Here is a 14485-nt window from a genome sequence, read left to right as displayed (position 1 = left end):
AAGGCGGTGATCCGGGGGGAGCTGATCTCCATACGGGCACATAGGGAAAGGAGGGAGAGACAGGAGAGGGAGAGGCTGGTGGGGGAGCTTTTGGACGTGGATAGGAGATATGCGGAGGCACCAGAGGAGGGGCTGTTGGGGGAACGGCGCAGTTTGCAGGCTAAGTTCGACCTGTTGACCACCAGAAAGGCAGAGACACAGTGGAGAAGGGCGCAGGGCGCGATTTATGAATATGGGGAGAAGGCGAGTAGGATGTTGGCGCATCAGCTCCGCAAGCGGGATGCGGCTAGAGAAATTGGGGGAGTGAGGGAGAGGGGTGGGAACGTAGTGCAGAAGGGGCCAGAAGTAAATGGGGTCTTCAGAGACTTCTATAAGGAGCTGTATCGGTCACAGCCGCCGACGAGGGGAGGGGGGATGGAGGGCTTCTTGAACAAATTGAGGTTCCCCAAGGTCCAAGAGGAGCTGGTAGAGGGGCTGGGGGCGCCGATAGGGTTAGAGGAGCTAGTCAAGGGGATTGGGCATATGCAGACGGGGAAGGCGCCGGGGCCAGACGGGTTCCCGGTGGAATTTTACAAAAAATATGCGGATTTGGTGGGCCCTGTGCTGGTACGAGCCTTCAACGAGGCATGGGAGGGGGGGGCTCTGCCCCCGACAATGTCGCAGGCACTGATCTCTCTGATCTTGAAGCGGGACAAGGACCCCGTGCAGTGTGGGTCATATAGGCCTATCTCGCTCCTGAATGTGGACGCCAAGTTGCTGGCAAAGATCCTGGCTACCAGGATAGAGGATTGTGTGCCAGGGGTGATACACGAGGACCAGACGGGTTTTGTGAAAGGGCGGCAGCTTAATACGAACGTGCGGAGACTGCTAAACGTCATCATGATGCCGGCAGTGGAGGGTGAGGCGGAGATAGTGGTGGCATTGGACGCGGAGAAAGCATTTGATAGGGTGGAGTGGAAGTACCTGTGGGAGACGCTGGAACGGTTTGGATTTGGGGAGGGATTTATTAAATGGGTGAAGCTGCTCTATTCGGCCCCGACGGCAAGTGTAGTGACGAATGGTAGGAGATCAGAGTATTTTGGGCTCCACCGGGGGACCAGACAGGGGTGCCCCTTGTCCCCCCTGCTCTTCGCACTGGCAATTGAACCATTGGCGATGGCACTGAGGGGCTCAGGGGGGTGGAGAGGGCTGACAAGGGGCGGGGAGGAGCACCGGGTATCGCTATACGCGGACGACCTGCTGCTATACGTGGCAGACCCAGAAGGGGGAATGCCGGAGGTGATGGAACTGCTAGCAGAATTTGGGGACTTTTCGGGGTACAAGCTAAACTTGGGCAAGAGTGAGGTATTTGTGATACACCCAGGGGACCAGGAAGAGGGAATCGGGAGACTCCCGTTTAAGAGAGCAGGAAAGAGTTTTAGATATTTAGGGGTGCAGGTGGCAAGGAACTGGGGGACTCTCCACAAGCTGAACTTCTCCAGGCTGGTGGAACAGATGGAGGAGGAATTTAAAAGGTGGGACATGGTGCCGCTGTCGCTGGCGGGCAGAGTGCAGTCCGTTAAAATGACGGTCCTCCCGAGGTTTTGTTTTTATTTCAGTGCTTGCCCATCTTCCTCCCTAGGGCCTTCTTCAAAAAGGTGACGGGTAGCATCATGAGCTACGTGTGGACGCACGGCACCCCAAGGGTGAGGAGGGTCTTCTTGGAGCGGAGTAGGGATAGTGGAGGGCTGGCACTACCCAATCTCTCGGGGTATTACTGGGCGGCAAATGTATCGATGGTGCGCAAGTGGATGATGGAAGGGGAGGGGGCAGCTTGGAAACGAATGGAGAGGGCGTCCTGTGGCAACATAAGCCTGGGGGCCCTAGTAACGGCGCCATGGCCGCTCCCTCCCACGAGGTACACCACGAGCCCGGTGGTGGCGGCCACCCTCAAGATCTGGGGGCAGTGGAGGCGACACAGGGGGGAAGTGGGAGGCCTGATGGAGGCACCGTTAAGAGGGAACCATAGATTCATCCCGGGGAACATGGACGGGGGATTTCAGAGCTGGCACAGGGTGGGCATCAGGCAGCTGAAGGATCTGTTTGTAGATGGGAGGTTTGCGAGCCTGAGAGAGCTGGAGGAGAAATTCGGGCTCCCCCCGGGAAACATGTTTAGACATTTGCAGGTGAAGACATTTGCTAGACGCCAGGTGGAAGGGTTTCCCTTGCTCCCCAGTAGGGGGGCGAGTGATAGGGTGCTCTCGGGGGTCTGGGTCGGAGGGGGGAGGATATCGGACATCTACAAAGTAATGCAGGAGGCGGAGGAGGCATCAGTAGAGGAGCTGAAAGCCAAGTGGGAGGGGGAGCTGGGAGAACAGATAGAGGATGGGACATGGGCTGATGCCCTGGAGAGGGTTAATTCTTCCTCCTCGTGTGCGAGGCTTAGCCTCATTCAATTTAAGGTGCTACATAGAGCCCATATGACGGGGACAAGGATGAGTCGGTTCTTTGGGGGTGAGGACAGATGTGTCAGGTGTTCGGGAAGTCCAGCGAACCATGTCCATATGTTTTGGGCATGTCCGGCACTGGAGGAGTTCTGGAAGGGGGTGGCAAGGACGGTGTCGAGGGTGGTGGGATCCAGGGTCAAACCAGGATGGGGACTTGCGATCTTTGGGGTTGGGGTGGAGCCGGGGGTACAGGAGGCGAGAGAGGCCGGAGTACTGGCCTTTGCGTCCCTAGTTGCTCGAAGAAGGATACTAATACAGTGGAAGGACGCGAGGCCTCCAAGCGTGGAAACTTGGATGAATGACATGGCAAGCTTTATTCAGTTGGAAAGGGTCAAATTCGCCCTGAGAGGGTCGGTACAAGGGTTCTTCAGGCGGTGGCAGCCTTTCCTCGACTTTTGGCTCAGAGATAGGGTACAGAGGTCGCAGCAGCAGCAACCCGGGGGGGGGGGGGTGGCAACAACGGTTGTGGTGGGTTATTTACGGTTGAAATGCGGGCAAATTTGCTCGCAGTTCATGTTTGATGTTGATTGTTGCTTTGTTGTTTTTTGGGGGGGGGGGGGGGGAGGGACAACGCGCGCGCGAGTTCGGGGGGGGATATTTGTTAAGAGGGAATATTTTGTAATATTCTATAGTTAGTTGGGGTAAATATCTTCATGTAAAAAATTCTTTCAATAAAAATTATTTTAAAAAAAAGCAAGTCTTTTGAAACTTGTGGGAGGAAACCAGAGCACCCGGAGGAAACTCACGCAGACACGGGGAGAACGTGCAGACTCCGCACAGACAGTGGCCCAAGCAGGATTCGATACTTGGACCCTGGAACTGTGAAGCAATTGTGCTAACCACTGTGCTACCGTGCCGCCCAGTCCTTGTTCTGGATTGCCCGAACAAACAGGACAAAGTGTTTCTCCCAATCAGCTAGACAAGGTAGAATGATGCAGCAATAACTAGACAGCAAAATACTCACATTGCCTTCATCGTCCACCACCTGAATTTGGCCAGAGTCGCAGAGTTTCACCACTGCTCCGATGGGAACTTCAAACTCACGTCCAGTCTTCAGATCCAACCAGACATAATCCCCCTGAGGAGAGACAGATAGCTCAGGATCAGCTCGTGTTACTGCAGGAAGATTTATTTCTTATTGAACCTGCAACATTAACTTCACTAGATGGATTGGCCATGCTAAATTGCCCCTTATTGCCCAACGGTTAGATGGGGTTACGGGAATAGGGCATGGAGAGTGGGCCTAGGTAGGGTGCTCCATGTAGTTTGAAGCCAGCGGATGAAAACTATTGGCACTAACTACTGCACAGGAAAAGCCACCACTGCCGTCGGCGAGCTCGCTGCCGATTTCCCGCCCGACATAAATGTTTGCTCCTTTCCGGGAACATTTCGCCAATGGACCTACTAATGGCATAAAAACACATCTGGTTCATTAATGTTGTTCAGGGTAGGGAGTTTGCCATCTTTACCTGGTCTGGCCTACATGCGACTCTTAACTACCCCTCAGAAATGGTCCAACAAGCCACTCTGTTCAAGGGCTGGACAACACCCACATCCCACCAAAGAATAGATAAGTTGTGAAATGAAAATGAAATGAAAATCGCTTATTGTCACGAGTAGGCTTCAAATGAAGTTAGTGTGAAAAGCCCCTAGTCGCCACATTCCAGCGCCTGTTCGGGGAGGCCGTTACGGGAATCGAACTGTGCTGCTGGCCTGCTTGCAAAGCCAGCAATTTAGCCCTGTGCTAAACAGCCCCAGTTGTGTGGGGATAAGGGCGCGTGCAAGCGAGAGAGCCGATGAAGGGTTAGAATGAGCGGGTGGGCATTTTGTGTTGCAGTGTGCAACAACCCTGACATTGCTTCTCACACACATTCTTTTCCCACACAAATGCTCCATGCTATGAAGTCAGAGTGCTAAAATGGCACTGATTGGCAGTGCTGAGCAACAATTAAAACAAACAATAATCTAGAGTAAAGCACTCTCAAGAAACTTAATTATAATTAGCTCTGAACATTGTTAAACATTATGGCCTCAATATTAACCCTCTCCAACACACGATTGGGGTGGGGGGGGGTCGATTGACAAGGAACGTTCCCACATCACCATCACGTCTTTGCACAAAAGGAAAAGTGAAGTGGGGCCAAGTTGATCTTTTACCAAGTGTATGATTCAAAGTGCCAGGTCTGAAGTCGGGAATGACTGAAAAATCATCGATAAGGGTTTCCTCTTATTACATAGAACATAACAGCGCAGTACGGGCCCTTCGGCCCTCGATATTGTTAATTCTCGCTCTGCTTTCCCAACCTTCCCAGAATCCTTCGGAATTTTCAATATTCCTCTCTAAATATCGGGTCAAGAGTGGGCTCGGCTCAAAGTGATAATGAGTGGGATATGGGACACTGCCGAAGGGGCACAGATAGCATCACTACTTGGTGCATATTGGCAGAATACAGAGACACGCCTCACGTTTGCAGCACGCCTATAGTCATCGCCACGATGAGGCGGGGGGGGGCTTGGGGTGGTAGAGAAAGGAGACACTTTATCGATTTTAAATTTGGAGAACTTTGGCAAGGTTTGAGCTGCTCTTTTATTTTCTTTTTAAACCCTACACGAGAGCACAACGAGAAACTTTGTGGTCTACAAACACTGGGACATGAATGATCGATCACCGGAAGCTGAAGCAGATTCGGATCTCCTGCACAGTCAGTGCTTACCGGAAGGAGTGTGTGTTGGTATTTGAACACCTGGTTGACATTGCGCAGCAATGCCCATTTTCCTTCGTCTTTCTGATACACGTCACCATCGACCCCTCTGCGTGCGTACATGTTCCAAAAACGCCAATGGACCCTCCGCCCCTCTCACACATCCACAGCACGCCTCACACAACCCGGCAAATCGACGAAGTCGACAGATTGCAGCCGCGAGGCAATGGACTCCAGCTCAGTCGAAGGGAAATCCAGAAACCAAGCAACCTTCTTGTGGTGCACACGAGAAGCTCGATCCACCCAGAGTTGTACTTGTATGTAACAAGAGTGGAATGCGATCTTTCCATACATCAGGCCATATTGTGGATTAACATTCCCAGAGGAAACGTACTTGGCCTTGAACAAGAGTCAGACTTTGGAACACCCCAGCCAAACGCCAATGTGACTTGCGTTTTCCCGCAGCCCAATTTCTGTTCATGTGACACCCTCTCACATTGATACTGAGTTTTTTTTTAAAAAACAAATGCACTCCTCTGGCAGAAACAGCTTGGTGACTTATAAACCAGGCTCCGTCGAGCTGCAACAGGTATTCATTAATCCACTAGACAATGTGAGAGAGAAAACATTCATGCATTAATGCATGATCATGATCCCAACAACCCTTAAAACCGCTATTACCATCTGGGAGGGGGAAGGGAAGGGATGGGCGAAGAGCCCATGAAGTGCGAGGGAGTGATCCATTGCTAACTACAAGAGCTGTGAATCATTTATGGAGTCTTGTAGCAGCCATACGGTCTTCAGTTCCTCTCAATTTGATGAGCAAGCCCGATGCTGCTGGTCACATGATGCCGAAGGCCCATTTGGCTCTTTTGATTGGCCGACTGTTTGAGCAAATGGCCATGCTCCAAGGAGGGATTGCGAGACACCTGTTGGGAATTGCGGCCGAGAATTCACTGCCCAACATTAAACTTTAATGCGATACCGAACATCTGTAACCTACTCATGCGCGCAGAGACTGAACTTGCTGATGCTGGAAGACGTTGTGTGATCAAGTGGACATACAGCATATGGTCATAAGTCAACCTTACGCAGAAAGTTGGCAGCTACATCTCCTCCCTCCAAAAACTAAATCGCCCCAATTCACAGACTGACACATTGGCCATCTTCATCTTTATGAATGGGAGACAGGGCAGCACGGTGGCGCAGTGGTTAGCACTGCTGCCTCACGGTGTTGAGGTCCCAGGTTCGATCCCGGCTCTGGGTCACTGTCAGTGTGGAGTTTGCACATTCTCCCAGTGTTTGCGTGGGTTGCACCCCCACAACCCAAAGATGTGCAGGGTAGGTGGATTTGCCACGCTTAATTGCCCCTCAATTGGAAAACATGGGAGACAATGACATGCCTCATTCATACACTGCTTGCCCTGGTTTACGTTGTGCAATGGGTCTATTGAATAGCTAATCTAATGAATGGTGTAGGCCACGTATCAGTAACATTGGAAGTCATGTGCTTGGGAGAGGGCGAGGATGAAACACTGTGTACCCATGAGAGAAAGCTTTACTCTGCAATCTCTCCACAACCGTCCACAATTTAATGGGAAAAGCACCAAGTGTGGTAGTGAGTGGGATTTGCCGGGTGCTACCCGACGGCAGAACCAGCGAGACCGCGACCGGTATCTAATGTCAATTAGGGCCGGTTATGATCCCTCACGGGCTTCACGGCAGAAATGGCTGTCCCGCCAGTTGATTGGCCTGGCCGTACCCCATTAACGGGGGGGGAGGGGGGAGTAGCTCTTCACACTCCCTCTGAGCAAATCCCAGGCAGCACGCAGCCACGCACACCCTCTCCACATTTTGGTGATGCCGACCTGGCCAGACTGCCGGTGGGCTCATGGTGGACTCAACGGGACACCCTGTTCCCCAGAGGGGGTCGGAGGGGCAGCCACAGGGCAGCTAGTGCCGCCTGGGAGGCAGAGAGTGTGTGGCCAGGAGGGCCGACACGCAGCGCCACAAGAAGCTCAACGACCTCCACCGCATCGGCCCCTTGGCACCGGTCCCACCTACCACCCCCATACCTCCCCAACGAGCCAGCAGTTGGCACCGCACACACCTCCCTCCCAACACAATACCGCACCTGTGCCCCAGTACAACTCGCCCATCCCATGTGGTGCCCATGCCTGCCTCCCACCTTAGTGCCCGTCCCACATGATGCATGTTCCGTGTGACTAAATGCCCTCTTTGTCCCCACGGGAGAGGTTGGCACGCTACAGATGGAAAAGGGCCCAGATGGACGGCGGGTACTAGGCATCAGAGTCCTCACTCCCTATGAGGAATGGGCTCTGGAGGTCACAGGGGTGACCGAGGACAGAGCGGTCACGACATGGAGATTAGCCTGGGCCGCAGGAGGTGAGAATCCATCGGCCCCCACTCAATGCCCTATCCCAAGTGAGTTTTGCATGTGACCACATGTCCATTCTCCCACAGGATCCCCGTCTGATGGTGCCGGATGGTGATCGGAGGTCTGGCAGCACAGTGGTCAGCACTGTTACTTCACAGCTCAGGGTCCCAGGTTCAATTCCTGGCTGGGGTCACTATGTGCAGAGTCTGCACGTTCTCCCAGTGTCTGCCTGGGTTTTCTCCGGTTTCCTCCCGCAGTCCAAAGATGTGCAGGTTAGGTGGATTGGCCATGCTAAATTGCCCTTCATGTCCAAAAAGGTTTGGTGGGGTTACTGGGTTATGGGGATAGGGTGGATGCGTGGGCTTAAGTAGGGTGCTCTTTCCAAGAGCCGGTGGGTCGAATGGCCTCCTTCTGCACTGTAAATTCTATATTCAATATATAGATCCCAGGACCCAGCTCGTTCCCGGTCAGGTGCCGAGCCTCTGAACAAGGTTGTCCCAGAGTTGATGCAGCTGCTAGTGTGTGGCCGTGAGATTCAGGAGGGGATATCAGCAACACTCCAGGGGGTCCTTAGCTAATTGAACGTGTTCCAAAGGCTCTGGGTGCAGGAGATGATGCTGGCAATGCGTGGCACTGAGGCCAACACTGCTAGGGTGGCGACCGTAGTGGAGAGCCGAGTGCATGACATCAGCATCATGGGTGGTGGTGTCCATGCATGGCTCAGTCTGTGACGGCCATGGCAGAGCGCCTCAACAGCATGTCCCAATCACTGGGGGACATGACCCAGATGCATGTGGACCTTGCCAAAGCACCGCGGAGCACGTCCTAGTCTCAGGTGCACATTGCCGCTATACCCCAGAGCGTGTCCGAGTCCCTGAAATCAGTGTCCCAGACACAGGTGGACATTGCCAAGGCATTCCAGAGCGTGTCCGAGTCACCGAGGAACATCACTGAGGGCGTTAGCACCATGGTGCAGATTATGAGGAGCCCCCCCTTGACTGGCTGAGCCAGATGACACAGGGACCTCTGGAGCTCACTCCAGCTGCCCCCGCAACCCAAGAGGCCCCCAGGGCTGTACGGGCACCGCCCGGGAGGAGGGAGTGCCAGAGGTTGGCTTGGAGCCTTCCAACAGGGAGATGTTGGAACCAGCTCTCTCAAGTTCCCCACTTCTTAGCCTGGCACACCGAGGTCACCGAATGGAACAGTGTGGCATTGCAAAGCATGTGCCACCGGCAAGTGGGCCTGGGTCCTGAGGCCCAAGTCCTTGGAGGACACATGCTGGGGCATGAAAGGCCACAGGTCATGGAAAGCAGCAGGCTGCCTCCACCACTGATGTGTATCCTAGGGACACACCTAGACGTAGTGGCAGAGCACAGGGGGGGCCTAAGAAGGCAGAGGGTCACAGAGCACTGGGGGAGAGGGAGGGGGGGCGGCGCAGCACCATCAGTAGTTAGGGTTTAGAGACAGTTTTGATTGGACACAGTTAAAACACATTTCACCCAACATCTGTGAAGCCCCTGTCACATTATTCTGCACTGCACCCCCCACCCCACCCCCTGGTGCCCTCCGGTCTCCTCCATCCCCAGCACCCCAGACAGTGGTCGTGGTTCCCCCCACCGCCCCTAGCCATCACTCTGAAAAGCAGGCGAGGGGGGCCCTCCCTGGGACATGCTGGAACCTCACTGCCACCCGTCCTCCATCCACCGGCTGCTGCCATGGCTTCTCCCCGGACTCGTCCTCCAGTCTTTCCTCAAGACGAGGCCACATATCCCTCCGCCTCTACCTCCAGCATGTTGCCCCGCTGCTGGGCCAGGTTGTGGAGGGCACAGCGGGCCACCAAAAAGCAGGCGGCCCTCGGCAGGGGGGTGTGGTCACAGCGCCAGGGACCAGAGTTCAAATCCCACCTTGGGGGACTGTGTTTGGGGAGTTTGTCACTTGGTCCGTGTCTGCCTGAGTTTCCTCCCACAGTCCAAAGATGTGCAGGTTAGGTGGATTGGCCACGATTAATTGGCCATGATTAATTTCCCCTTAGTGTATCCAAAGGTTATGTGGGATTCCAGGGACAGGGCGGGGGGAGTGGGCTTGGACGGAATGCTCTTTCAGAGTGTCGGTGTAGACTCGATGGGCCGAATGGGATTCTATAAACTTCTATCAGTTCGCCAAGAGTATAAAAAGGATCCCATGATTTCGAGGAGGAGCTTGTATTCCTCCAAAGTCACTAAATAATACCATCAGACATCATGTGAAAAATTGCTCAAGGAACGAGGATTTTGCCCGATGTTGTCGCAACGGAACATTTTGCACCAAAGTACCATTTTGAACTCCAAACACAAAAAAGCATCAGAAGAAATGATTATGAAAGGAATTATGCGGATAGGAAACTGCCTCCGATAGATCCTCATCAGCAGCAAAATCAGGGCACAATATTACCTCAAAGCAGCAGCTTCGACAAACAGATCATCAAATGGAAATTTAAACCAGAAATTGAAGTGTTTGCGTGGGTCACCAAGCACAGTCTCACTAATGACACGGCACCCCACCCACACACACACTCACCATTCAATATTAAACTCTCAAAACGTCAATAAATATTCCTCGCAGCAATGTTATTAACTCAGCAGCATCGTTTAATTGCCTCAGGCCCTGGATCGTCATAGACAATAAACCACTCGCTCACTGCAAAAGGCAGGTCTCACAAATCCTATCATTTATGAGGGAAAAGAATATTCTCTACCTCGGGAGGTCAGAAGACATCCCATTCGATCTTTCGATCTATATGCTAATGTGCTGCGGCTGACCTCAGGCTGCCCTGTCACATATCACAAGCCCAACACACCAGAACAGGTCATGAGAAATTTATTAGCTTAACCCAGTCCCATCTCCACGGCCCCTCGACCGAGGTTGTATATGGATCTCTGAATTCAAGTTGATGATTCACTGTAACAAGATACAGCACAAATTAGACCATAAACCTGCCTATCTGTCACGGGTCAGGAGGATTGGTGGATAGGATTTCCTGTACAACAGCCTTACATCAATGGGTTGCCAGCCATCCAGCGCGCAACTAAGAGTAGGCCACTCGGCCCTTCAAACCAGCTCCGGCATTCAATAAGATCTGATTGTAACTTCCCATCTACCTGGGTTCGCCAGTCTGGAGGAGCTAAGGGAGAGGGTAGAGCTGCCGAGTGGGTTCCAGTATTTGCAGGTTAGGGATTGAGGGAAATGTCTGGAGGGGGTTCCCAGGATACACCCTGCTGGGACGACTGCTGCTTCCGGATGTGGAAGGGGAGGGAAGAAAGGGGGGGGGGGGGGTATACAAGTGGCTGGGGGAGCAGGGAGGCGAGCAGGTGGTGAAGATCAAGGAGAAATGGGAAGGGGAGATCAATTGGGGAGTATGGTGTGAGGCACTGCGTAGGGCAAACAGGACCTCCTCCTGTGCCTGATACAGTTCAAGGTGGTGCATAGGGTGTATGTGACTCGGGCGAGAATGAGTGGGTTCATCAGGGGGTAACAGATGAATGCGAGAGGTGTGGGCGGGGGCCAGCCAATCACGTGCATATGTTTTGGGGTTACGAAAATTGGGAAGATTCTGGGCGGGTGTGTTAGCCAGGATAGTGGAGGAGGCGATGAACCCGGAACTTTTGGTGGCGATATTTGGGGTCTCAGAGAAGCCGGAGCTCATGGAGAGGAGGAGGCCGATGTCTTGGCCTTCGCCTCTCTGATTGCACGACGGTGAATTTTGCTGGAGTGGCGGTCGGCATCGCCACCGGGCGTAGCGGCTTGGTTGGGTGACCTGTACGACTTCCTGCGATTAGAGAAGATAAAAGTATGAGTTAAGGGGCTCTTCAGGGGGGTTTGAGGAAAAGTAGGGGAATGTTTGTGACCATGTTTGAGGGGCTGTACGTCGCGGGGGGTGAAAAAGGGGAAAGCATTTGTACAGGCTGTATAGTGGATTGCCGGGAAGTAGGTTTCCCAGGGTGTTAATTTGTTGTAACCTGTTTTGATACATGTTTATAATAAAATACATTTTGTTTACCAAGAATCTATCCAGCTCTGCCGTGAAAATATTCAAAGACCCCGTTTCCACTGCATTTTGAGGAAGAGAGTTGCAAACGTCTCTCAGAAATTCGCTTCATCGGGGAGCCCAGCGAACCACGCCCATATGTTTTGGGCGTGCCCAGCGCTGGGGGAGTTTTGGAAGGGGGTAGCAAGGACGGTGTCGAGGGTGGTGGGATCCAGGGTCAAGCCAGGTTGGGAACTCGCAATTTTTTGGGGTTGCAGTGGAGCCGGGAGTGGAGGAGGCAAAAGAGGCCGGTGTTCTGGCCTTTGCGTCCCTAGTAGCCCGGCGAAGGATCTTGCTCCAATGGAAGGATGCGAGGCCCCCAAGCGTGGAGGCCTGGATCAATGATATGACGGGGTTCATCAAATTGGAGAAGGTATAATGTGCCCGGAGGGGATCAGTACAGGGGTTCTTTAGGCGGTGGCAGCCTTTCCTGGACTTCCTGGCGGAACGGTAGGGAAATAGGCTGGCAGCAGCAGCAACCCGGGGGGGGGAAGGGGAGGTTTGGTTCGGTGGGAGGGAGAACTGTGTACATGGGTTTGTGGGATGTGGCGGGTGTTATCTCTTTCCCTTTTGTTGTTTGGGTGTTTCTTTTTGTTTGTAGTTGCTTTTGAAGTTGGGTGGGTGTTGTTCTTGGGTTTTTACCGCCATTGTTCTGTTAATATTGTTGTGATGTTTATATTTTGTAAAAATCTTAATAAAAATTTTTTTTAAAAAAAGAAATTCGCTTCATCAGTTTTAAATGGGCAACCCATTATTTATTTGTTTTTAAAAAACAGTGGCCTATTAATACTAGATGCTCCCATAAGAGGAAACATCCTCTCCCATATCCTCCACCCTGTCAAGGCCCCTCAGAATCCTGTATGTTGCAATCTTTAAAACTCTAGCAGATACAAGCTTCGTCTGTCCAATCTTTCCTCATAACATTGGTCTGGAATGTCCAGGAATTGTAGATCCAGGGGAAAAATAATCATGTGTCACGCAAGTAAGTGTACAAATTCAACCCCATCTCCCAACTTTCGTCAAAAAGAAGGTGTTCACAGTCAGCAAAATGTCAGAGACTGGAGTGGAGAAAGTGGTTTGACTGGGGCAGCCCAGTTGGCAATTAGGTAAAACTCCAGGATTGTGTCTATAGTTGGTGACTCGAGATTGTACCCCCACCGAGATAGCATCCGTATGGACGCAGGAGGTTGTGGCAGTATGGTAGCATCATTGGGCTAGTCATCCAGAAGCTCAGGCGAATGCTTTGGGGATGTGGGTTCAAATCCCACTGTGGCAACTGGTGGAATTTAAATTTAATTAATAAATCTGGAATTGAAATGCGAGCTTCAGTAACAGTAACCATGAAACCACTGCCAATTGTCATAAAAACTTTAAGGAAATCTGCCATTTTTGCATAGTCTAGCCACCACCCCAATCCAGACAGGACTCTGAAATGGTGTGGCAAGCCACTTAGTTCAGGGGTAATTAGGGTGGTGTAATGAATGCCTGCCGTGCCAGCAATGCCCACAGCCCGTGGAAGAACAACAAAATCTCCCACTCATGGATTAAGAATGCCCCATGACTTGCTCAAGGCCCCGACACTGCAATATTTAAGCTCCTCCTGTTGTGTTATGTACTCTGGGATAACACGGGCTGCAACTTTAACCAAAAAATACTCCCAGACCTTGAAGTTAGTTCAATCTGATTTATTGAACCAGTAGCACAGTTAGCACAGTTCTCTATGAGTTCGACTCTCTGCTAACCCAAGTGTGGTTACTCTGTCTGACTGAAGCAGACTAGCTCTTAGCCACGTGCTGGAGGTGTGATTCTGTACACACACCCTGACCCACTCTGTAGATGTTCATCAGTGGAAAGAGGCGGAGTGTGAGCGCCTCGTGCCTTTTATAGTGAGACACCACCCGAGTGTCCTGCCTGCTCATTGGTCATGCCCTGTTCTCTGTGTTCATTAGCTGCATGTCTGCATATCATTAGCTGCATGTCTGCATATCATTAGCTGCATGTCTGCATATCATGACACCTCCCATCGCCAAAAAAAAATGGACAGTTGTAAAGGTTGCTTTCTGCCGCATGAGATCATAGACTTGCATGTTTAAACATAAAGTATTTATTGTTAACCCACAACTGCATACATATCCAAGGTACTGCTCTGCATGGGTGTTACCTCCATGTCTGATCCATCCAGACTCTTATGACAGTCTTCGATCACATAACTCTCCACATCTTAACCATGTTCTCCAGTCCTACATTAACCATTGCCCTGCCAAACACCTAGACTGAAATGGCACACTGCTTTCCCTTAAAAGGACTACCATACACACATCGGGTTTGATGGAGACAAGGGGTGGGTGAGGGAGTAAAACTCGGGGGCACAGCAGTTAGCACTGCTGCCTCACAGCGCCAGGGGGCCGGGTTTGACTCCGGCCTTGGATGACTGTACGGAGTCTGAACTCCCGGTGTCTGCGTGGGTTTCCTCCGGGTGCGCCGATCTAAAGGTGTGCAGGTTACCTGGATTGGCTGTGCTAAATTGCCCCTTAGTGTCAAAATGTTAGATAGGGTTACAGAGGTAGGGCAGGGGTTATGGCCCTAGGCAGGGTGCTGTTTTGGAGGATCGATGCAGACTCGATGGGCCAAATGGCCTCCTTCTGTACTGTAAGGATTCTACGATTTAACACAGCTTTTTGAAAGTGTTTGAGAGCAGAAGGACACCGATTGGCAAATGGACCAACGTTACAGAACAAGAACATTTTACAACAGCGAGGTGTTCGGTTCCGGAACGTTACATTTCCACTCCGCTCAAAAGTTCTTACCCGGAAAGCCAGGGGGTCCCATCATTTCC

The 14485-nt window shown here is 52.0% G+C and overlaps 1 protein-coding gene across 6 annotated transcripts in view; it reads right to left on the bottom strand.

The window, feature by feature from the left end:
• Positions 1-14485, bottom strand: part of myo7aa (myosin VIIAa) — a 216788-nt gene that overhangs the window by 151775 nt on the left and 50528 nt on the right. For all 6 annotated transcript variants that reach the window (XR_005463131.1, XM_038817836.1, XM_038817837.1 and 3 more), the window contains one exon: positions 3451-3564. Coding sequence is in view for 5 of the 6 variants with exons in the window: in XM_038817836.1 (XP_038673764.1) it covers positions 3451-3564 (114 nt within the window). In the remaining variant the exon portion in view is untranslated. The remainder of the gene's footprint in view (positions 1-3450; positions 3565-14485) is intronic.

The sequence above is a fragment of the Scyliorhinus canicula genome, chromosome 14 (assembly GCF_902713615.1).
Source record: "Scyliorhinus canicula chromosome 14, sScyCan1.1, whole genome shotgun sequence".
In the NCBI taxonomy this organism is placed as follows: Eukaryota; Metazoa; Chordata; class Chondrichthyes; order Carcharhiniformes; family Scyliorhinidae; genus Scyliorhinus; species Scyliorhinus canicula.
The sequence above is the reverse complement of the archived record's forward strand: the minus strand, read 5'-3'. Positions and strand labels throughout refer to the sequence as shown.